General features: G+C 43.3%; 1 protein-coding gene across 1 annotated transcript in view; it reads right to left on the bottom strand.

Annotated features, from left to right (window-relative positions):
- COL7A1 (collagen type VII alpha 1 chain) overlaps window positions 1-26061 on the bottom strand; it is a 782081-nt gene that overhangs the window by 404239 nt on the left and 351781 nt on the right. The window contains exons 37-47 of the mRNA XM_069646196.1: window positions 23213-23284; window positions 19139-19174; window positions 19006-19059; window positions 14990-15058; window positions 11842-11955; window positions 11612-11638; window positions 10319-10372; window positions 8445-8516; window positions 6536-6595; window positions 2530-2565; window positions 2291-2335 (exon numbers count right to left, since the gene is read on the bottom strand). Coding sequence (XP_069502297.1) covers window positions 2291-2335; window positions 2530-2565; window positions 6536-6595; window positions 8445-8516; window positions 10319-10372; window positions 11612-11638; window positions 11842-11955; window positions 14990-15058; window positions 19006-19059; window positions 19139-19174; window positions 23213-23284 — 639 coding nt within the window. The remainder of the gene's footprint in view (window positions 1-2290; window positions 2336-2529; window positions 2566-6535; window positions 6596-8444; window positions 8517-10318; window positions 10373-11611; window positions 11639-11841; window positions 11956-14989; window positions 15059-19005; window positions 19060-19138; window positions 19175-23212; window positions 23285-26061) is intronic.

The following is a 26061-nucleotide window of genomic DNA, read 5'->3' as shown; positions in this document are numbered from 1 at the left end:
AGAAGCTATGCCCCACACTTGCACATGGTGGGGAAGCTATAACCTACACTTGCACATGTGGAGAAGCTAGAACCTACACTTGCACATGGTGGAGAAGCTATGCCCCACACTTGCACATGGTGGGGAAGCTATACCCTACACTTCAACATGGTGGAGAAGCTATACCCTACACATGTACGTGGTGGAGATGACATACCCTACACTTGCACATGGTGGAGAAGCTATGCCCCGCACTTGCACATGGTGGGGAAGCTAGACCCTACACGTGTACGTGGTGGAGATGACATACCCTACACTTGCACATGGTGGAGAAGCTATGCCCCGCACTTGCACATGGTGGGGAAGCTATATACCACACTTGCACATGGTGGAGAAGCTATACCCCACACTTGCACATGGTGGAGAAGCTAGACCCTACACTTGCACATGGTGGAGAAGCTATGCCCCACACGTGCACATGGTGGGGAAGCTATACCCCACACTTGCACATGGTGGAGAAGCTATACCCTACACATGTACGTGGTGGAGATGACATACCCTACACTTGCACATGGTGGAGAAGCTATGCCCCACATTTGCACATGGTGGGGAAGCTAGACCCTACACGTGTACGTGGTGGAGATGACATACCCTACACTTGCACATGGTGGAGAAGCTATGCCCCGCACTTGCACATGGTGGGGAAGCTATATACCACACTTGCACATGGTGGAGAAGCTATACCCCACACTTGCACATGGTGGAGAAGCTATACCCCACACGTGTACATGGTGGAGATGACATACCCTACACGTGCACATGGTGGAGAAGCTAGACCCTACACTTGCACATGGTGGAGAAGCTATGCCCTTCACTTGCACATGGTGGGGAAGCTATACCCTACACTTGCACATGTGGAGAAGCTAGAACCTACACTTGCACATAGTGGAGAAGCTATGCCCCACACGTGCACATGGTGGGGAAGCTATACCCTACACTTGCACATGGTGGAGAAGCTATGCCCTTCACTTGCACATGGTGGGGAAGCTATACCCTACACTTGCACATGGTGGAGAAGCTAGACCCTACACTTGCACATGGTGGAGAAGCTATGCCCCACACGTGCACATGGTGGGGAAGCTATACCCCACACTTCAACATGGTGGAGAAGCTATACCCTACACATGTACGTGGTGGAGATGACATACCCTACACTTGCACATGGTGGAGAAGCTATGCCCCGCACTTGCACATGGTGGGGAAGCTAGACCCTACACGTGTACGTGGTGGAGATGACATACCCTACACTTGCACATGGTGGAGAAGCTATGCCCCGCACTTGCACATGGTGGGGAAGCTATATACCACACTTGCACATGGTGGAGAAGCTATACCCCACACTTGCACATGGTGGAGAAGCTATACCCTACACGTGTACATGGTGGAGATGACATACCCTACACGTGCACATGGTGGAGAAGCTAGACCCTACACTTGCACATGGTGGAGAAGCTATGCCCTTCACTTGCACATGGTGGGGAAGCTATACCCTACACTTGCACATGTGGAGAAGCTAGAACCTACACTTGCACATGGTGGAGAAGCTAGACCCTACACTTGCACATGGTGGAGAAGCTATACCCTTCACTTGCACATGGTGGAGATGCTATACCCTTCACTTGCACATGGTGGAGAAGCTATACCCTTCACTTGCACATGGTGGAGAAGCTATGACCCACACTTGCACATGGTGGAGAAGTGCAATGGTGGACGCCATTGCAATTGCGACCTCTTGCAACTTGTCAATGTATTTCTTGAAACTGCGCCTAGCTGGAGAAGAAAACACTGGACACAATCAGATGGAGTGCACTGGTGCCATGGCGCCCGGAATCACCATGCATCCAACATCTTCTAAGTACTACTGCACATGTCCGTGGCAAGCGCATGTGTGCGGTGGCCATCCATGCTGCAATGCATGGAATGTGAGCTAAATTGCCTGAATATCTTACTCTATGTGGGCCTCTGAATTGAAGACTTTGCTGGCAACTACTCCATTGGGGGTTTGCTGCAGCAAAAAAGCATATTAACGTAACACTTGAAAGAGCTACATGCCAAAATGATTGGGTCGAAGTTAGGATGCAATTTGTGGTAGCTTGTGGGAAGTAGTCAAAAGAGCAGGGATAGAACAGAGGTAGGGGAGGAATCCCCAAAACCTGCAGGATGACACTATTTCAGATCCCCTTTCCCGGATCCTAGTTGTTCAATAATTATACCACTCTCTCAATTACTCCTTGCTTGGATGGGATCCCACCTTTTCTCCTGATTCTCCAAGCTCTCCAGGCAGTCCCCGGTCACCCTGCAAAAAAAACCACACATTTTACCTTACAGCACAATCCGATCCCAATCGCCATTACAGGGCCATCTACTCACATGCACTCAAAGCACATGAATTTAATGAGAAAATCTGATAAAATTACTTGCATATACAAGCAATTACTTTTGCCAGTGTGCAGCCTTTCCCCCCCTAAATAAATTCTGCCTAATACCCACCTTGGTGCCTTGTTCACCCGGAGGACCTCTCGGACCCTAGTGTAATAAAAAAGAGAAATTAGAGAACATTTCATTTCGCATGGACTACAAATTTCCTCCACAGAGTAAAATCATGTCAATGTCAATCAATATTCTTTTATTCGAAACAATTCTATCACAATATTTGACCAAGCACCATCGTGCAGTGTATGCATTGGATTGGCAATGGAAGACCTCCTCTTGCAGGTGTGGCTCAGAGAGATTTAGGAGTTTCCCTACTGCCAGGGGACTGTCTGTGCTCTGACCTGCTTCGAGGAGCACCACTGATAATCGGTGCCTGGGGAATACAAAAGGAAAGTGCAATCCTTCTCTGGCTACTCTGTCAGAATGGCAACAACCATCAGGCATGTCATTTCCACAGTGTGGTCCACGCAGACGTGTATGCATCAGGCTGATTAGCACAACGGGCACCACCTAGGCTAGACAAGCCTCAATTGTTAGGCTCTCCTTACTTTGGAAACAGCTGGTACATGAAGATTTTTGAAGCACAGTGAACATCAATGGGAGCACGTTGGTGCTGCGCATAATGTCAGAACACACGTCATGGCAGTTGGCACTACAGGGTCCTGAGATAAGTGGGGTTAAGGGGATGAGGCATGAAGATGGAGTTACTGACAGGCTGGGCCCGGAGAGGTTGCCATGCGATGGCGAGGAGGCCAAAGTGGGTGCGAGGATACTACCCTGGAAATAACAGGCCCCCTGGCATGTCGCCTGCGGAACGAAGTGCCAGCAGCATTATATAAGTGGCATTGAATAAGCAAGGGTGTGGGAGGCCCTCGACTGGGAATGTACATGGGTCAAATACCCTGTGTTCTATGGCATTTCTTCCACTCAGGAGGGTCTACAACCAAGTTTTAGCTCACTGCAACCTTCGCAGAAGAGAAATATACATTTGCATATCAGTCTGGTCCCACCCACAAGGGCAGTCCAGCACTAAAACGCTAGACAATTCTCATCTAAACAAACGTACCATCAGCAACACCAGACGTTTGTTTCAGCCTTCTTGGGCCTCCTCAGTGAGGTGAAGCTGAGCCTCTATAAGGCACAGTGAGCAGGTGGTCCATGTCTGGATTACCCTGGGTAACTTAGGGTGAAACCCCAAGTTTAACAAATTAAGCAAGGATGTGAGAGCCCCTCTACTGAGAACGAACATGGGTCAAATACCCTGTTCCATGGAATTTCCTCCTATCATGAGGGTCTACAAACACGTTTTAGCTCAGTGCACACTTCACAGAGGAGAAATATACATTTGCATATCAGTCTGGCCCCACCCACCTGAGCAGTCCAGAACCGAAATGCTAGGCAAATCTCCTCTGAACACGAGCAGCATCAGCAACCCCAGACATGTGTTTCAGCCTAATCGGGCCTCATCAGTGAGGTGAAGCTGAGTCTCTCTAAGGCACAGTGAGCAAGGGGTCCACGTCTGGATTACTCTGGGTTACTTAGGGCTCCTGTATCCTCTCTTAATGAGCGGCATTGAGGTTGGCTGCCTGGGGCTTGTGGAATTTGGTTCTCGATCTGAACTTGAATGCGGTCTTATCGGGCAATCAAAGACAGTTACCTACTTAATAGAAGCGATTGCTTGTTTATTGATGTTGGATTGTCCCAATGCAAACCGAATCCCAGCTACTTTAAATTTGTCTTGACATAAGCAAGACCATATGGATTTGGTGAAACCCTTTGTACCATATGGATTTGGTTGCACCTAGAAACACTTATGTACAGGCGCGTTATAAATTACTTATATATCATATCATATCATATCATATCATATATCCATGTATTTTGTCTACACACAGTTAGTAAAGCTCCCAATTCCACCATCAATTTCATTCCACATTTCTGCACTGGAGTTTATCTACACAAAAGTTAATAGAAGCATAACAATCAGAGGCCGTTTTCAAAGTAGCCATTGCTGCACAAATAGCAGAATGATACACAATGATAATAAAAATCAAAATGATACACAAAAATAAACAAATAGCAGAATGATACACAATGATAATAAAAATCAAAATGATACACAATAATAAACAAATAGCAGAATGATACACAAATAGCAGAATGATACATGATGATAAACAAATAGAATGATACACAATGATAGACAAATGGCAGAATGATACACAATAAGAAACACACAGCAGAATGATACACAATGATACACAAATACCAGAATGATACACAATGATAAACACATAGCAGAATGATACACAATAATAAACAAATAGAATGATACACAATGGTACACACATAGCAGAATGATAAACAAATAGAATGATACACAATGATAAACATATAGGAGAATGATACACAATAATAAACAAACAGAATGATACACAATGATACACAAATAGCAGAATGATACACAAATAGAATGATACACATTGATAAACAAATAGCGGAATAAGGGCCTTCTCCGACCGATTCATGCAGGATGTCTGCCGTTTTCAATTTCCAGGCATACACGACACCATTAGAGTATCGGTTGACCAGAACGGGACTCATGACATATCCCTGACAGCTCTTTAGATACTCATTCATGGTTCATCCTCAGACATAGCGCTCCAGTGCAGTGCTTCTGCATATTGATCACCGGTTGCTCTTATAACATACTGCTCCTTGCAGAGGTCGATCGGCACACCGCACAATTTCTATCCATCTATGAAGGATATGAGGAGGCGCGGCTTGTCAGTGTCTCCCACCTGAAGCCAGAAAATACAGGCTGAAAATGAGTTCAAGAGTCCCAGTCTTCATTTCATAATCTGCCTGAAAGTCCCAGGTGATATTTTTTCCACGATCCAAGCCTGCAGTCTTCCCGGTAACAGTTTTCCCACATACTTTTGAAATAGAAGCTAAAAAGGAGATTGCTCTGTAGGCAGTTTAGAAGTTGTTCTGCCCCTTTTTGCAGATTGGACCTAATCTATTTGTATTTCTTTGAAGAAAAGGGATGCCTGTTTTGATCAGAAATGCCTTACAATAACACATCTACAGATGGCGGAGACATTCTCTGGAAGGGTGCCCGTGTAATAGCACAATGATGAGAACAAGTGGTAAGCCAGTTTATGAGGGTGTCAACAAGTGGCACATAGACCAGGGACAGAGCAAAAAGTCAAAACGATTGGCTTTGGTAATGCGTCTTCATATTACGCCTCTATATCAGAGGTGCTGTGAATAACAGGCGTTAATGCAACACTCCTTCCTGGTATTCAATGTATGAGCGTCAGAAGGATGTAAAGAAGAGTTGACATGACATATGAGAAATCACAACTCCCATGCAAACACTTCAAAAGAGGGGATTTACGTGGAGAGCCCGGAACCTTCCCTGTATTAAAAACTATTTTTTGTTGAAGAAATCAAACTATCCTGGGCACATAAGACTGTTAGTCGCAGGAGCCTCTTTTCCACATTTCTCTATTATCGCAAAAAACACATTACACATAAACAATTCTTAGACTAACCTCCCCAGTAAATAACTATATTGGGTGGCATTGTGTAAAAGTACACCACGGAAACTGGGCACTGCGGGAAAGTCTATTGGTTGCCACTGGCATCTGTGAACTAGCTGAGCGTGCTTCTGAGAATGGGCTTTCAGGATTTGCTTGTAAGCACTTCATGGCATGGGTTGGGGTTCTTTACTACAACACAGTGTTGAAAAGATGCACAAAACCAGGGGGCCTTCAACCTCTGCCTCTCCATATGTTATATAATACAACTCCCAGGATACCTCACCATTGACTGTGCTGGATAGGGCTGATGGGAGGTGTGGTGAAAAGTAGCTGGAGAGCCGAAGGTTGCCAACCTCCCCATGGGCGCAACTGAGCAGAACCCTGCATTCCCATCATTTCACCGTTACTGTATTTCACTCTGCCCTTAAATGCTGCTGGTATTAATATTTAAGCTGTGATAGTCCTCAGAAATAGCAGTGCAAAACCTAGCCAGGTAGTCATCTGGTTGGACAACTTACCCGATCACCAGGATCTCCCGTGCGCCCGGCGGGACCAGGCAGCCCTTCTCCTGCCTCGCCCTGCAAAGTGAAAGAGAGCGATTCAAACGTTAGGTGGTAGGGCTGCCTTTGGAGACAGTCTGACAATGTGGGTATGTTGACAGTTAAGAGCTCAGCGGGTGGAACTGTGGACCTCAAGTCTTGTGCATGTAGGAGTGGACCTTAACCGAGGAAGAAAATACTCCAGGCCACACAGTGGAATCAAGGCAAATGAGGAACACCCCAAGAACCTCTGGGGTTAGGTCAAATGATCCAGAGTCAGTAATGGTCCCCGTGATTCGCGACACCATTCAATTCAAGAGTCAAACCTGCAGATGCCAATGCCCCCGGCTCTCGGTGAATAGTGATTGAGAAATGGGACTTTCAGGTGTTGTAAAATGGACACGTGTGACGCGTTTGCAAACACCATTGACATTAGACCACAGAGACTATTATTGTGACTATGGCCACAACACTCAAAGCTTTTTAGGGAGGTAGATACTATGTCTGGGATACAGCGCCCCCACATTTATGAAATTAGGCAGTAGCAAATCACTGAGGTAGTCTGTGACCATATATATGCTAGAGACGGCAGGCTGTCTGCCTTCATACGTTCTTAGAAAGGTGAGGTGCCTTGTACCATTCTCCTTAAGTACATATTATGGTCGTATCCCGTGGTTTCAATGTCGGTCATTAATTCGAAGAAATGTACTCCAAAGTGATTTCTTCAAAATTACTTCGATAAATATATGTAATTGAGTTAAGGGGTAAAAAGGGGTGGGGAGGAGTTTGAGGAAGGGGTGGCAGTGAAGGAGAAGGGAACAAGTGGGGGACCCCCCATATGAAAAAAATAAAAAATCTAACTAAAATTTTGAAGTAATCAAAGCGAAGTAAATTACCTTGAAGTAATTATTTTGGGGGAAATGACATTAACCGTTATAGTAGCCCATGCATCACTAGTATCATACCCATTAAACCCAAATTCCTAGTGTCGCACCCCTTCATTCACCTGACAAAATCTTTAATATAAGGATCCATCCTCTTCCCCCAAATTTTTTCCAAAAGACCACCAAGACTCACTAGTCCCCTTGGTGACAAAATCCAGATGTCGTCCTCTAAACATACGCCCCCTTCATAATCAATTGTCCCATGGCCTCCCCCCACCTAATGCCAGTCGTTACTCTCCCTCTATAGGGCTCGCCCTGTGGCTACTTCAGCAGCATTGGTACCCGCCACCATCCCAAGTTGACGTCTGGCATGGTAACGAAATAACTAGCCAGATACCTTGATAATAAAATGATAAGGTATGACAGGACTCCATTCATGCCATACGATACTCCATGCATTAGGATATCACACATGTTAGGGAGCGATTTGACCCACCTCTGGAAGCACTACAGAAACACACTAGACCTAATGGAAGCAGACTGGCAGCTAGACAAACCAGGAGGTTTCCAAACCAGGCCTATGGCTCTGAAGGGTAAGTAAGGCCCGGGCTAAACCGGGCCTATCTCAGGTGAGCCTGGCATGTGACTAGGACTAATTCGGCCCGCAACCTTTTTGTAAGGTTTCTCATGAAGGGAGATCGAGGGGACTCACCAGCAATGGTAGCTTGATGTTCCTTGGAGAGGCCACTCTTCCTTGAGAGGTAAGATAGATATGTCCTTCAAGGGCAGTAGTAGTAGTTTAGTGTTCGCTTAAGACACTCCGAGTGGAGTCAGCGGCTGGCTTTTGGCACAGTATGTGTGATCTTGTGCAAGTTGCTGAATGTCGCTGTTACTCAGTTATAGTCAGGTGCAATCAGCAAGGACTTATGGAATGCAAAGCATTGAAGAATCCTGGCCTCACCGCCGCCCCGGCCTTTGTGGCTGACCCCTTTCTCTAAGCTTACCTTGTCTCCCTTTTGTCCGGAAAGTCCAGCTGGCCCTCTTGGTCCGGGGCTTCCAGGGTCGCCAGGCAGGCCCTAAAAAACATGTGAACAGTATGATACCAGTTCTTCAGACATCGGTATCAGAGAGCATGGCACTCTGTTAAATTAACTCTCAAAGGTGTATCTTTCCACAAAAATGTGGAATTAGACACATAGTTACCAACAACTCTCAGAAAGCCAAAATATCATGCCTTCCAATGTAGAACAAAAGGCACAAAGAAATGTCAAGCCATGAGTAGAGTGTGTCAGTCACAGATTGTTCCTGGCAGGTAAATTAAAATAAAATAGAAATCACACATGCAAGGGCCAAAGCGCAGTCCCAAAACGTGGCGGAAGAAAAACGTTTTCAATAAGCATCATTAAAAAAAGTGGACTTGCAAGATTTTAGGAGATTGTTGGCAGACACATAACTCTTATCGTGAATTTGTACATGTCAAATTGGATCAGCCCAGCTTGATATATTCAAGAGAGTAGCCTCTTACGCCGAAAAAAAACGACTCTATATCGGTACATTCGCAGCAGGCGCCGCAGGACAAAAAGACAATTAAAAGCATAGAAAAACATCTGCAATCCCAAACACACACACAAATGTACCGCAAAATGATTTTTGGTTTACGAAAATACACAAAATTGTTGGCCTCTACCAAATGCTGCAGGGCTGCAATATATTCAGAGTAGGATCCGTGGGTCAAAATGAAAAGAAAAATATTCTTTAAAAATAAAATCTTTAAAAACAAAAATGTTTCTTGAAATGCACAAGATAATTACCCACCCCCAACACACAGCAGGCTTGTCGTACATGCATAGCAGGGTCGAAAGGTATAAAACCCAATGAACAACATTCTGCAAAATCCAAAAGATTTCCCGAAAAGCGCAAGATGATTGGCTGCACCCAACACACAGTACAAAATTAGATGAAAATTATACTGCAAAACACATAAGATGATCTTCCAAACCCCTCACAAATTCCTCAATTTAGCTCACAAACAATGTTCTCAGTGGAAACATTTTTCTTTTAAATAACAGTATGGTTACTACCTATAAAAAGTTAATGACTTCACATGTTGGGAATGCCAATGTTTAGGTTAAACCTAGTCTTAAACACTCAACATAAAATAAAACCAATTGTTATTTATTCAAAAATAAAAGGTCAAAATGTAGGATCATCAGGTGTATCTTTTTAATTTACTCCAACAACTTACCAAGATAAACAGAAAATAGACATTACATCCTACAAACACGAATTACAATGTAGACAATAGTCCTACTACAGACCTTTAATTAAGTAACACAAAGACATACACCCTCGTTTACACAAAATAATCTCACAAAACAAACTCTCTTGCTACATCTTCATACCAGATTTCACAACAAACAATATCTAACATTCACATGCTGCTAAATACAACCCCACACACAAGCAATACACAAATGGAATACAAATACTATTCACACATGAATAACAATCCAAAACAAAAGGGTGAGTTGACGTTTCAACAATGTTGGTTTTAGTTTATGTTAATGTTAATAAAAGCTTAGATCTTAACCCTGGCATTCCCATTTTGATAGACTTGAGCTTTATATTGTTAGTGTAATCTTAACCATAAGAAATCATATACATACACATTCACAGTTATATTTCTTATAAAGACCTTACGTTCTATGTAATATACAGGGTTTCTGGAGAAGATTATGCCTGTGATTCAGTTTCTGCTATCATGATTCAGACTTTGTTATAATGAATAATTTGTTTAATTCAATAAAATGCGGAAGAAAATGGAAAAATACATGTATAGCACCAGTGAATCTGGCACATTGACGGTATATATACTCACCGGGCTGCCGCGCTCCCCTTTCGTGAGTACCCCATTGACCAGACCTGGTAGGCCCTAAAATGTGGGTAGAAGGAGGCAGCATTAGACTTGTGCTCGATCTGAAGCCTAATGTGAAAAGATTATTTCACCCACATCCAAGGCGTTCATTGGACTTTGCTACCGTGGCCTTGAGAATAGTGTGAAGAATCCAGTTTCTTGATCTGTCTAGAGAAACACTGACTTGGGAGTCTCTTGTCTATTCTATTACAAACTGACATCACTTTAGTGTGGAGATATTGAGACAGTGGACATCTTGAGTAACTTAGAACCAGTGCTGCCGGATACGCTGAAGGGGTCTTTGAAGGAGAAAACACGCCAGATGTTCATACTATCCCAATTCTAGAGTGAGGCCGCAGGGACGTTTTCCAACAGCTAATCAGTCAGAATGTAGACAATTCTGAGATATTTGGCCAAATACAGCCATGATTAATTAACTAGCCAAACCTGAATACTTCAAACTGACTTCTGTTCAGGAATTGGTCTTTTTGAACTCATACTGTTTTGTGTTGATAACTTGGTACTTTTTAGCTTTTGTTCTTTAATTTCATAAGAAGTGACACTAGTTTATAAGAAGAATAGACCACCAGTGCCACGGAAATCAAGGCAGGTGCTTCACTAAAGTGTGTACTTATGAGGTTTTGAAGTTTAGTTATGAAAAAAATGCTATTCCGCCAGGCTGAATGCTTGTCCAACTATCCAGCTTTTGGCCAAGCAGTAAATCTGCTCTTCCATACACACATTGTTTAAGAGAAAAAGAAAAAAACTTTAACAGCAGAGCTAATGCGGGTGAAAAGAAAATGTTATCCAACAGCTTTCCACCCAATGGTTTCTCAATATGATTCAGGCATGGTGCGAGACCGCTGGAAATTTTAAACCAGTCTCAACTGGAAAAAGGCCAATGTTATATATTCAAGCACCCTAAATGTTCACTGATTGTGAATGGCACATCACAATGAACATTACATTCTGTGAAAAATATGTTTTTTTCTATAGGGATTTCTGCGACAATGAAGGGACACAATGACTCTGGCATATTTAGCTACCTCAGAAACATCATCTCTCTAAGGAAGGAGTTTAAACCACAGGGAGGGGGCACTGGCCTGGCCACATTACATTGTAGAATCAGGAATTTGAATCTGCCTGGGCTTTAGCTGACCCAGGCATTTCTCTCCATTATTCTTTAATCCAGAGGATCCAGCGAGATCATGTGATTTAGAAGGCTGCCACAGAAATAGAAGCAAGAAGTACACTTACTCTCTCACCTCGTTCTCCTTTCTCCCCCTAGAAGGCACAAAAATAGCTGGTGAGATATGGCCCAAAAAGTCAATACCTTCATCTACATTCGTACCAGAGTCGTTAAAAAAACAATAACTTTTGGTTACAGACAATGAAAGTGAAGAAAAAGTGAAGAACAAGAGACTACGATGGAATTTGAGACATTCCTATAGAGACAGCATATGCTTTAGATGCATCCAGCAGGGTACCTTGATTGACAGCCCAGGTGGTCCGGTGGGGCCTACACGGCCCTCTGGCCCCTGGAGCCCAGTTGGCCCCGGGAATCCTCTTTGCCCTGGATTTCCAGGTTGACCAGGTGTTCCCTGTAGATAAAGAAAGAGACTCTCAGTGGTCAAACATAACGTATATAGAAGTCTAACAGCCCACCACTGAAGAGTAGTCCTTAGACTGCACTCTTTTGAAATGATGTTGCTTTCTACTGCAATTATCTGACAAACTTAAAATGACATCATACAAAAAAAAATATTATCTTCACGAGAAAGGCTATGCATTTCTATCCACAAGACATGGCATGTTGACTTATTTAATACCTGCATGGAAACCCAGAAGTACCTCCGTAAGTGACGTCTTACCTGGGATGCCTAAGAGGGGTAATTACAGTGAAATGGAGTCTGCTACTGAAATCTACTTGTAACGTATGGAAAGCAAGGAAGGAGCCAATGAAATTTAAACAATTAAACTTCATATGGGATTGGAGCTGCCCTGAAAGGAGGGATTGAAACGGTCATGACAATCTCGCTAAAACTGATAGATTTCGAATTACCACGAAAACAGTGCCAAAATGTACTAATCATGAAAGTTCTCACAATTTTAAAAACCTTGAAAAGTTGTTTGTTGAAAAACCATGAGCCAACATGAACAATACAAAATAAAACATAAGTAGTTGCTTTTTATATTAAAACATTTATTTTGAACTAAAATATATAATAACACTCTTATGAACACATCTCAATGCAAACAAATACAGAAAAAGCATCACATTAACAAGTTTTCTGATGTACCATCCATATTCCTTCCAAAATTGAGTTGAATGGAGCTCCTGTCTCATGCGCCTACTACATGGCACCTAATTGAATATGCCCAGGAAGATCGGACAATACCTCCGATAAAAGATTAATCTCCCTTTCCCTTGTAGTAGTGCCCTCTAAATTAAAGCTGACTGTTTACCAACGCCATCAATCATTTTAAGAGAAGAGTTTGCATTGCTTGATGAAAAGGTTTTAAAATTCCTTGTATACAAAAATTAAAAGGAAAGAAATATAGGATCTGCGATTGATCTATACATACACTTTGTGAGCTAGCATAGGTTCTGTGATTGATGTATGCATTGAACTTCATGAGCTAGTTTATGATCTGTGATTGATCTATGCATGGCACTTCATGAGCTAGCATAGGATCTGTGATTGATCTATGCATTGAACTTAGTGAGCTAGCATAGGATCTGCGATTGATCTATGCATTGAACTTAGTGAGCTAGCATAGGATCTGCGATTGATCTATGCATTGCACTTGTTGAGCTAGCATAGGATCTGCTATTGATCTGTGCATTGTACTTTGTAAGTTAGCATAGGCTTTGTGATTGATCTATGTATTGAACTTCGTGAGCTAGCATAGAATCTGTGATTGATCTATGCATTGCACTTGTTGAGCTAGAATTTGATCTGCAATTGTTCTATACATTGAACTTTGTGAGCTGGCACAGGATCTGCAATTGACCTATTCATTGAACTTAGTGAGGTAGCATAGGATCTTTGATTGATCTATGCATTGCACTTAGTTTGCTAGCATAGGATCTGTGATTGATCTATTCATTGAACTTAGTGAGCTAGCATAGGATTTGCAATTTATCTATGTATTAGACTTCATGAGCTAGCATTGGATCTGTGATTGATCTATGCATTGCACTTAGTGAGCTAGCATAGGATATGCGATTGATGTAGGCAATGCACTTCATGACCTAGCATGGGATCTGTGATTGATCAATTAATTGAACTTAATGAGGTAGCATAGGATCTGGGATTGATCTATGCATTAAACTTAGTGAGCTAGCATGGGATCTGCGATTGATGTAGGCATTGCACTTCATGAGCTAACATAGGATCTGAGATTGATCTATGCAATGCACTTCCTGAGCTAGTTAAAATATATGATTTTGATATTCCAGCTGTGAATAGCCATATTTTTTTTAATATATTTTATAATTACATGTTCTTTTAGCTAAAATGATTTAAAACTTTTTGGTATATTTGAAATATATTTGATGATTGTTTATAACCATTTACCAGGCAATGTCAACTTTTATATAAGTTACAATTGCGTTTTTTGTATTGGGTGCACACCTCGACATGCTGCCTTTGAAAGAAGCCATCTTTGCTCCGAAGCTGGGGTCATTGCCATTGGCCAGGGGAGGTAGAATATGTGGAAGCACCCTCTCAGCTTGCTTTGGTGCCGCCACGCCATTTTGAGTGGGATTCCCTGCACGGAGCAGAATGAAAGGGAAATCCCTTCCATGCATTTCCCCGCTGAGGGCAGGGAATGCGCCAACGTCTCAGCCCGTATTTAATTTTGATGCAGACGGAGCGGCTGGGATGCCTGCAAATTCTGCCTGCTCTCTTTGCCCTACAGAAGAGCAGCCCGAGCCTGTAGTAATCCTGTGTAATGGCTGCCACTGATTCCGGCCAGCGTAATGCTCACACATTCCTGGAGCATTTTCCACATGGTGCAGAAGGTGGCACAGACACCCAGGGAACCCTTTTATTGTAACACCATCATCCATTCCACATGGACATTATCAGAATCCCATGGAGTGGATCCCAGACAGGTACGCATATGCAAACTGGATCCACTCCACAATTCCCTCCACCCGAATCGAAATAGGCATGAATAAAATTTGTTGTTAATTTTATATTAATTATTCAGAGCCTGGACCCAACACACTCATTAAAAAATAAGGCGCAAACACAAGTGTGCATGTCTGCAACAATCCCTAAAACTAGTTAACACTAAGCCAAGAAAAGCCAGGCCACTACAATTCAGGCTATAACCAAACACTGATGTGCTTGATTCTCGCCAACTTGCCCCGTGCATCTTAGAAATTGTATTTATTTTTTATTTATTTGCATTTATAGAGCGCACAACTGCCCTCAGGCATCTGACCCAAAGCTGTGCACAAAACAGAACTTGTGCTCTGCTAAAGTAGGGACCAGTTAATCAGCTTCCTCCAAGCACAAATATTCCATTGGCAAATTCAGGGGATCTGTGTAGACCAAAGGGGGTGAACACATTGCATACAGAAGGATTAAGGAGACGATACGGAGGAACAGAAGTCACACTTACTGGATCTCCAGCCTCCCCCTTCCTCCCGGGCAGACCCCCTTCAGTGGTCACCACTTCGCCAGGCTCTCCCTAAAAAGCAAAAAAAGGTCAGTTACATCTCAGAACATTGTCTGCCGTCAAGATACCACCTTCTTCATGATCAGGGTTGTAATGAGCACTTACTCGGCCCCTAAACTGACTGAGTGGGGGTTAGGGACAGGATTCAAAGTGCCGAACATCACTTGACGAGCCCCAGCGGGGAAGCTGGGATTAGAACATAGGCTTCCTGGATCTCTGCTACAAGATCGAGTTCCGCTGTCCTTTGCTGGTTAGTCCTCGAATTTTCAAGTGTCCCTTGTATGGGTTGATGGGGCATAGACAACCATTTTAACTTTGAACGACTTCCTCTTTCTCAGTGTGGAAACAGAGATGAAATGGTGGCATGTGGGTGACATCCTTGCCTTGAAGCAGAATCATAGACACATATCATAAGAAGTGAATGACCCCCCGACCCCCAGCTAGCTCCTTAGCATAGCATTAATGATTACTCTGCTTATCATGAAATAAATGACCATGGATTAAGTGAGGAGTCTCAGGCCAAAGGCTCAGTGCTCTAACAAGGGCAAGGAATGATCATATATGTTTGTTTTGCATAATGTAATAACCAGGCAATATTAGTTTGTAGGTAGTGAGGTGACAGAATGAGTCATTTCACGTGAGCTATGCATCAGCAGAGGCTGGAGACATCTTATGATTGTCTGGTGGAGCAGCTATAACAAGGGGGTTGTCCTACCCTCTATGAATCAAAGAAGTGCACAAAGTCAATCAAGGGTTTTTAGACCCTTCAGGGTGCCCATACAACTGGGGCAACCGTTGTTGGAAACAACATGCTTGCTGCTGACAAACACATATCTCAAACTCATATGAAAATCTCAGCTTTTAATTATTAGTTAGCTGATGCTTTTTCTTTTCGCAGAGTATTTAAGTTTTTATATATACATGACAGTACATGATGTCCATTGTGGTAAACAAACACATAGTTATGTTAGAAATTCAATGAAACATAATTAAAGATGACATAGGGTGTGGATCATCCACTTATACATTTAACAGGCAACTGGCTTTTAAGTGGAATGTCCCATTTCATTAGGTACAGAAAACACAGGATTAAAAGTACCTGGTGGAGCAGGCCTTTATAACCTGTTAGCACCCAGGTGGGCATGTGAACCAATATGGTTGCTCCAAGCGTGGGCTATACCTACGAGTAAAATTCTGCACGAGGAGCAATCTGATAGCTGCATGCGTACGTCCAGTTGCCCCGACATATCACCCCTGTGTCTGCCTGTGACCACAACTCCTAGCCCCTTCTGAAAAATGTAATGAATGCTATTAAATACCCTAGCACTGAACTCCTAGCTTGCACTGCCACTGCTCCCTTTTCTCCTCTGCCTCTCTGCTCCTGCCTTCTCTGGTGCCAAGGAATTGGGTAAAGAGCTCAGGCTGGAACCTTCATTTCCAAGGCCTCTAACTTGAATGTCTATATTTTTTTGTGATGGGCAAAAGCAAGTCGCTGGCTTCGCGTAATCTCTGGTCTTTAAAAAATGTGCCCGCATGTTAGCTTGGGGTGTTAATGACTATAATCCAAGTCTGGCTGGCTGTGCTGGGAAATGACTGCCCTGAGCCGTCAGTCGGGCCCTTACCTTGAGCTTTCTGGCTGGAGGGCAGCTACTAGCTGGTAAAGCCCGCTTGTACGTGGTTTAACACAAGATTAGTTAACTCATTCAAAGCATGCGGATTGGTCAACCAGTGAGGTACATGTTCTAATATCATCATGAGTGCCACGCAGTACAAGGCCTTTAGCACAATGCAAGTAAATACGGAATTGCATGAAAAGATTGTATCTAAAATGCTGAATGCACGTTTAGAGCATATTCGTCATAGTAGATAAGATCTAAGCCCATAACACTGAACATGGGTGCAGGGGTTGCGAGGGTGTCCCCCCCACATCCAGTTTGGTATTATCGGCTGCGGAGGTTGTGGGGGTGTCACCCGCATACATTATAGGCAGTGCAGGGGACAAACGGACAAAATCCCAAAAGACCGAATTACAAAATGCAGGCTAGTGAGCTCCGTGATTTTGTAATTAGATATTTTGGGATACAATATTACAACGTACATCCATTAATTACAGTGCAAACACGTAGTCAGATAACAATGCACTGCAATAACTGTTGCACTGCAAATGGTGTAGCAAGGTTATGGATTTATGCAAAATTGACTTTTCAAAATGGCTGATTTAAAAAAATAAAACCCAGAGAAGCTTCCACAAGTTACTCTCTGACTTCAGACCAACTACCTGGGCCCTTTTTTTCCTCGATATAAGACACCATAAATACACTGCTGTCTAGTCCACCAAAGGCATCCATTTCCAATGTACCCAAAATTCTGCTGCGCACTGCATAACTGCCACACACCTCATCACTGCCACCAGATGCGTCCTTTACTTCTTTCCTTTCTTGACCTAAGTGCATGAGCTGCCCTTTTAATGCAGGTATTCTTTAAAGACACTGTTGTCATTTCCACCAAGGAAATCCATTTCCAAGAGACCGGAAATGCTGCATCACTTCAACAAGACGATGTTTTTGTGGCTTTTGGGCACAGTGATGGATACAGACGATCGGATCACAAAGCGAGATCAAATATAAGATCCATCTGAGCTTACTGTCGGTACAAATGCACCACTTCAGTGGACATCTGCCACAGGCTATCCATCCACACACTTTAGACTGCAGCTACGACTACGACCAATTCGGTCTAGCTGGACACTTACATCTTCGCCTCCTTGCACTAGACTTGCCTCAGCACCTCTTCCATTAGGATACAGTGACAATCCGTGACATTTTTCGGTCTGGTGAGTCACATTTTGAGTCTATTGCACGTGACCTCCCTCTCCACCCATCCACATGCCCGATCTCTTCGGTTGCTTACTGGAGCCCGGCCAGCCCACCTAATTCCTAATCTTGACCAAATGCACACAAGCATTCTAAACCTTTTCTGAGAATGTTCCCATGCTCTGTTCTGCAGTGCCCAAGAGCGTTTCTCCCACAAAGTGCTGTGAGGCCATACAAATGGGAAAAGGCGCTATATAAATGACAATTACTACTACTACTTCCACCAGACACTTCCTTGACTTTAATGTAGGTTTTGTTTTCAAAATAGTCTGCATCTCTCAGAAAGCTATTCAGCTCTGTCAACCTACATACATGTCAGACAAGCGTGACTTACCTGGTGGGTGTGGCTACTACGGAAGTGAAGGAACGGTTTGGCCAGACATGCACATTTCCCACAGAGCATCGCGCACTGCCCCCTGAACAACATCAAGACGCCGGAGCAATCCCTGGGGATAGGGGCTTACATGTCCTGTGGTCTATCATCCCACACAACGCAAGGCATGTCCCAGCGGCGTGCTTACTGACTTCAAAAAGGCCATGGTGACGGGCACACCCCCTTCCACCTAATTGCACTTCATCTACCCACCCTTGACCTGGTTCCATGTGTAAAACAATCCTGTTGTATGTGTAACCATTTTCAAGTGACCACTTATGGACCTGGCTGGAGATTTAAATATTAAACAGCTGGTGTCTGGGCTCATGAAGACTTCAAAGAGTAAAATCTAGTCAGGTTTTCCAGAATGACCATTAAATATGCAAATTATATCTATCATAATAATCGTTTTCTCTTCTAGGGTTGTCCACCTCCATGCTTTGAGGGAAGGATCCATGCCGGGATTTCAGGATACCCCTAATTAATATTCATGAAATACATTTGCATACATTGACTCTAAATGTATGCACATTTTTCCTCATGAATATTAATGAGCGATATCCTGAAAACCCATCAGGATTCCATCCCTCGAAGCCTGGAGTTAGACAACCAATACATTCATTTTGGAAAACACCACATGTTGTAATGACTTCTTCAGCTACAGGAAGAATGCAAAATGGAGAGAGATGAGAAAGTGGTAATGAGGGACCTACCCGCAGCCCCCGGTCTCCCTTCGGGCCGGCAACTCCTGGGCGGCCATCTTCTCCCTGAAAGCAGAAGTAGAACCAGTAAACATTGTGTTGTCACTGGATAAGTGGATCTTTTAGAAATGTCAAATGTACTCACCGGCTCTCCCTTCAGACCAGTTTTACCTTGAGTGCCCTGGAAGTCAAATAGTGTATGGTCAGATCAGGAAAGGAAATACATGGCTGGTAACAACAGAGTGCAATTACTTCGTTTAATTTGAATGTTTTCTTGCATCTTCTCTTTCGAGCAACGCTAGAGAACTTCATATTGAAAGACAATAAAAAGCGTTTCAATCTCTCCACTCACTCCCACTTTTGAACTTCACGTCACACTATATGGTGAAGCCCTATTACCCCCCTAGACCGGGCGTCTGCAACCCGTGTGGCTCTCCAAATGTTATGAACTGCGACTCCAATTTTCCTTCAGCCTTGACTATTCTATCAAGGACTAGACATCCGAACATCAGGAGGGCCAAAGATTTCACACCTCTGACGTACACCTGCAGCAGTTTCAAGTTCATCCATTCCTCACTGGAGAGCTGAGCGCAGGCAACACTAACTGCCCCCACCCACAGGCAAGAGTCATACATCTGCAGCTGATCAGACCGACATCTCTCCTCCACTGTCATTATGCTGCCAAATCAAGCTGCAATGACCAAGGATTGTAGAAAATGTGCACTGCCAAATGTTGGCAACAGCAGTCTTGCCACTTCACTGAACTTACACTGCTCCGGCTGATGCTACCTTGCCAGAATGTAAGGCAGGAACTTGTATTATTGTAAATGCTGTCAAGCATTTGTGTCTATCCTGACATATAATATATGAGCAAAGAAAACAATGCAGTACAAAACTGCCTGCTGCACTGTGTTTGTGTAGGTGTGTTGCTGTCAGAAGATGAAAGCTAGATAAGATGCTCGCTGAGGCTGCAGTCACTGACATGAGCAGATGCAATGAAAAAGCTGTGCCAGGGACCTAACGCAGCAAGCACTGGTGATGAGACAGCGCAGACAGTGTCCTCATGGTGATGGGGCAGCGGAGACAACTTCCTCACGATGAGGCAGTTGACGGTGAGACATCATCCATTGGTGATGAGACAGTGGAGACGACTTGCTCAATAGCAAGAACGCAGAGGATGAGACATCATCCACTGATGAGACAGCAGAGACGGCATTTGCACAATGACACAGTGATGATGAGACAGCAGAGATGGCTGCTTTCTGATGATTACACAATGGATGATAAGGCAGCATCCATTGCTGATGAGACAGCAGAGGCAGTTTCCTCACGATGGTGAGACATCATGAGACAACATCCATTGACGATGAGACAGTAGAGACTGCTTTCTCACAACAAGAGAGTGGATGATCAAGGCAGCATCCATTGGTGATGAGGCAGCTGAGGAGGCTTCCTCACAATAATGAGACAGCAGATGATGAGACAGCATCATTGGTGATGAGACAGGAGAGACTGCTTCCTCATGATGAGACAGTGGAGGTTGAGTCAGCATCGATTGGTGATGAGGCAGGAGAGAGAGCATCATTGGTGATGAGACAGGAGAGACTGCTTCCTCATGATGAGACAGTGGAGGTTGAGTCAGCATCGATTGGTGATGAGGCAGGAGAGAGAGCATCATTGGTGATGAGACAGGAGAGACTGCTTCCTCATGATGAGACAGTGGAGGTTGAGTCAGCATCGATTGGTGATGAGGCAGGAGAGAGAGCATCATTGGTGATGAGACAGGAGAGACTGCTTCCTCATGATGAGACAGTGGAGGTTGAGTCAGCATCGATTGGTGATGAGGCAGGAGAGAGAGCATCATTGGTGATGAGACAGGAGAGACTGCTTCCTCATGATGAGACAGTGGAGGTTGAGTCAGCATCGATTGGTGATGAGGCAGGAGAGAGAGCATCATTGGTGATGAGACAGGAGAGACTGCTTCCTCATGATGAGACAGTGGAGGTTGAGTCAGCATCGATTGGTGATGAGGCAGGAGAGAGAGCATCATTGGTGATGAGACAGGAGAGACTGCTTCCTCATGATGAGACAGTGGAGGTTGAGTCAGCATCGATTGGTGATGAGGCAGGAGAGAGAGCATCATTGGTGATGAGACAGGAGAGACTGCTTCCTCATGATGAGACAGTGGAGGTTGAGTCAGCATAGATTGGTGATGAGGCAGGAGAGAGAGCGTCGAGGCAGCTTCCTCTTGTTCGTTTGGCACAATATTCAGGGGTTGCGAGAGCCAAATGCAGCAAGCCACACATCCTTCCATAGGTTTTTCCACGTTGCAGAAAGAAACGGAGGGCTCGTCAGTCCCAATTCTTAGGATCTATGTGATCACTACGACCCCCAGAATTTCAGAGTATGAAAATGGTGACTTTTTCTTTTTAAACCCCTTCATACTACTATGATATCCCATAAACTCCCCCCCCATATATATGTTGTGTGTTAGGTGAGGGGGTCTAAAAAAAAAAATCAGAGTCAGGATTTTGAGGGTGACATTTTGGCCCATTACCATTTCTAAGACTGCAATTCGACGAGGAGGGGGTGGGTGGAAGGACTCAGACAGATGCCTCCTGGTGAAACCGACTAAGGGCAAGTATGAAGTTACTTCTGTAGCACCACATCTGGGCGTTATGCTTAGCTGTCTAAAAAAATCCCCAGAACTATGTAACTGAGGCATTTTCAATAGGCACCCTCCTTTTTCAATGAGATACGTTATTCACGAAAAGTAGCAAACAGTAACAGGACATCCTAATCGTGTGCTAAGAGTGAACTCCCTTTGGTTTACTCTTAGCAGTCTTGCAGTGTAACCCCCCGCCCCCAGTCGCTGAATTCAGAGTAAACTACCACCAGCGCCCATCTGCACAACATCCAATGCTCTGTTCTCTAGTTCAACTGGGGCCATGGACGGGATCAATGTCTGAAGGCAGATTAGTCTGCAGTGGGCGCTGTGTAAATCAGTCACTCAAGTTATCAGTCAAATAGTACAGGCCTACACTTAGAAACGGTACAGCTTGGAGATAAATGGCTGAAATTAAAATGCCTGACCACTCATATGTTAGAAAAGAGAGGGGCTTGGCAAAGTGGGTTTGGGCAACATGAGGGCTTTCCTAATATTTATTCAGATCGGGGGGAAACAAAGAGGGGTGTTTTGTTTGGAAGGGCAATGATGCGAGAACCGACGCCCTCTAAAACACACCTCTGTGTGATCACATTTCAGATGGGATTTTTTCACAGGAAAATTCATAGTTAAGTGTGTTTCTATAGACATTTTTTTTAAACAATAAATGCCTAATTCACAAAAGCATTTTATAATGGCCAAACCTCATTGGAAAACGATAAATAAATAAGGGCCTACATTGTATTCATATTTAAATATTCAACTCGATATTGGGGTATTTTCCAACAAAAGTGTAGCTGGTGTTTTCAGGAGTGGGCCAGGAGGCGCTCCTGAAATGCCCAGCATTATAGCACTGAATTGATTCAGCTTGTATCACAAACTAGTGGAAAGGCCTGTGTACACCGGCCAAAGTTGTGTTTGATGGAGGTGTCCCATCATCGTTTTTGTGAAGTTTCCGTTGCTGAAGATACATTAATTTATTCCTAAGGCAACAGCTCCCTCTAGCGGTGACAACATGCGAAGCAGGCAGTCTCTACTGCGCATGACTGCATCGGACAAACATACAACTGGCCTTTTATTGTGTCAGTCTGCATTGGCTTGCTTCCAAGACAAACGCGTTGCCCCTGAGCTATCCTCCGGGTTACTTCATGTTGGCTTATGATGCCCGATTTGTAGCAACTGCATTTTTTTTTTTCACTATTCAGTTTTCATGGCTATTTAACCAATCATCTACATTTATTCTTTTAATGGGCATGGCACTAATCATGTTTTAATGTTCAGAATTTGACCAGTTTCCCAAAACTCAGTTTAGTTTCACCCTGATGCAGCCTTTTTTCAGCCATTTGGTGTTCGAACTATTCATCGGAAACGTATCCATTTCATTTCGGTTACTTGAGAGGTATCCGCCACCCATACGTATATCAAAAACACTTAATGATCTGAAACATTTAAAAATAGTATCAATTCTAATAATAATAATAATAATAATAATACAATAATGGAATGCATGCTGTGAATGTCATTTCGACTGCATGCAGCTGATCAATTTCTCACCGGCAGGCCTGAAGTGCCCGGGTTACCAGGCCGACCGGGGGACCCCGGAATGCCATCTCCTCCTGGATCCCCCTAAAAGGGAAAATATAGGAACATACAACTGTTAGTTGCTTCAAAATGATTGCTCACAAGCTTATAGTTAGTGCACACTAATGAAGAGCTAGTCGAAGAAAGCAAGATAATCAGGATGTGGCGGGGAAGGAGAGAGTTTTGGGGAAATAGGTGAACTGTCAAATATGCAAACCTATGTTTCGTGGTCAACAAAGTGCAGTGACCTATCAGGAAATTGGGACAGTGCCTGACATCCCAATGCCTCTGACATGTGAATGACTCTGTCCCAGACCTACCAGGCAGAAGTACTGGCCTGTTATTAGACATCCATATTGCCATACAGGCCCGTCTGGCCTGCGCTGTATTCTTGGCCCAATACAATATAACCTGAGTTTAATGTTGTTATCTTGTAACACCTATTTAGCGCCCAATTAATGCAGCGCAGGATCTTCGCCAGTATTGCTGATTGTATAAACACACACACATAAACACGCATACACAATTGGCAGTCTGGCAAGAGTTTGTCTCTGAGGGGGGACATTGGGTAATTACCCACACGTCCCTCTTGCTCGTCCCAATACTTACTTTTGATGCCAGTACTGTGATGAGGAAGAGTGGGGCTAGGAGTAATGACGATAACTGTTAAGTAATAAGGGGACCAATCAACTTGGGAATCTTTATCAATTGACATTTCAGAGAGTTAAGCTCTTAAATATCTTTTTGTAGTCCTTTACTTAAGCACTTCAATATCTATTCTTGGACCAAATGTGGACTGCTGTCCAAGCACAACAATCACCATAATCACTAGCAAATAAAACCAAATTATTAAACAGCAGGCACTCAACCCTAAGATGGCTGCCCTTAGATAGAAATGTATCTTTTTTCTCTTTCCATGGCACTGACCTATAGTCACCTTCAAATGGTGTACAAGCTAGTGCAGGAATTTCCATTAGCTGCCATTCATGATGTGCCAGGCAGACAGAGCTGACAGGCCTCCTTAACTATAGTTTCTGACATGTTTTGCCGGCTATGATAAAACATTTTTAGGAGTATGCTTCTTCCTAATACATACAATAGTACAGCAAGGCTGATTGTTTCTCTTGGTGTGTTTCCTCGATCATTCTCTGGCACACAAGTAGCGATTAGATTTCAGGCAGTTTTCCAATTGGGGATTTCCTTGGATACTGAACACAAGCCTCTAAGTATCTTTCAAGGTATGAGTTGCCAATTGTGAGGGCCAGTTCAAGTGCCGCATATTTTCTGTTCAATATTAAATCCAAATCACTAGCACTTTAGTCCTGTCCAGTCTAAGACTTCGACATGCACAATTGTGTATTTACAGTCCAATACAGTAAGAGGAAGAACAGATTTTGTAATGATTGATTTTAGATTCAGTAGTCAGCTTGTTAATTACATCAGGATTATTGGAACATGTCCCCTCTTTGTAATACCAGGAGATAATGCATCTCTTTACAATCTAGAATCAGAGTAAAACATGTGTGAAGATTATTTCACTCTTGCAGATAGCAGCAAAATATTATAGAAAATTTGAAAAAAAAAATGTGTTAAAGACCTACCAAGTAATCTAGAGAGAAGCACACGTTGAGAGTAAGGATACCCCATCAGCTTAACAAACATGGGACACATACAGACCTTAATCGCTAAGTGCGGAAGGCAGAGGACATCGGGACAGGCTTAAATACAGGCTACTAGACTGGCAGAGAGAACGATCTTAATAGAAAAAGTACATTGACACCAAACCTAGTCCATGGTAGCCACTTTGACACAGTCTTTGAAGCAGTTACCGTAGACCTGATACGAGACAAATCTATCATCCACATTTTTCGAAAGCAGAATCTTTATCATTAAAAAGAATCAGTGACAATTACTACTTAGAAGCACAGCAATGAATGTAAAGGCTATTTAATTCTTGCAGATAACGATGAATACATTCTGATGGAAATCTGTTGTTGCATAAGAAAAAGGTTTGGTGATCACTTTTGAATACAATGCACACATGTTTATGTAATGTATTAGGTTTATGTAATGTATTAGTTAATTCACACAATGGAATTTTATTTGTAAGGCATGTGTTACTCGCTAACTCCCTATTGGAGATCTAGATGTTCAATTCTTTAATGAGGGGAATCAGCTGAATAAGTTGTTGTTGACTGTTTGAAGGCCCCCAGGTATCTGGAAGCTGAAAAGAGAAATGGTTTCTAAGAATACACAGGTTTTTAAATCTTAATTAATTAATTAAGTTGCATATTTTTCTTCACTTGCTATTCCTGGAGAGCTATTTACGTGGTACGCATCATTTACGCTTGATATTCCTGCAGAGTTATTTACGTGGTACGCATCGTTTAGCCATTTGACAGTTGCATATTATTGTTCGCTTGCTATTCTTGCAGAGTTATTTATGTGGTACGCATCGTTTAGCCATTTGACAGTTGCATATTATTCTTCACTTGCTATTCCTGGAGAGTAATGTATGTGGTACGCATCGTTTAGCCATTTGACACTTGCATATTATTCTTCGCTTGCTATTCCTGGAGAGTTATTTACGTGGTACGCATCGTTTAGCCATTTGACAGTTGCATATTATTCTTCGCTTGCTATTCCTGGAGAGTTATTTACGTGGTATGCATCGTTTAGCCATTTGACACTTGCATATTATTCTTCGCTTGCTATTCCTGGAGAGTTATTTACGTGGTATGCATCGTTTAGCCATTTGACAGTTGCATATTATTCTTCGATTGTTATTCCTAGAGAGTTATTTACGTGGTACGCATCGTATC

This window comes from Ambystoma mexicanum, chromosome 2p, assembly GCF_040938575.1.
Source record: "Ambystoma mexicanum isolate Mex_15411 chromosome 2p, UKY_AmexF1_1, whole genome shotgun sequence".
Classification (NCBI taxonomy): Eukaryota; Metazoa; Chordata; class Amphibia; order Caudata; family Ambystomatidae; genus Ambystoma; species Ambystoma mexicanum.
Note: the sequence above shows the minus strand (reverse complement) of the source record. Positions and strands in the feature narration are given on the sequence as shown.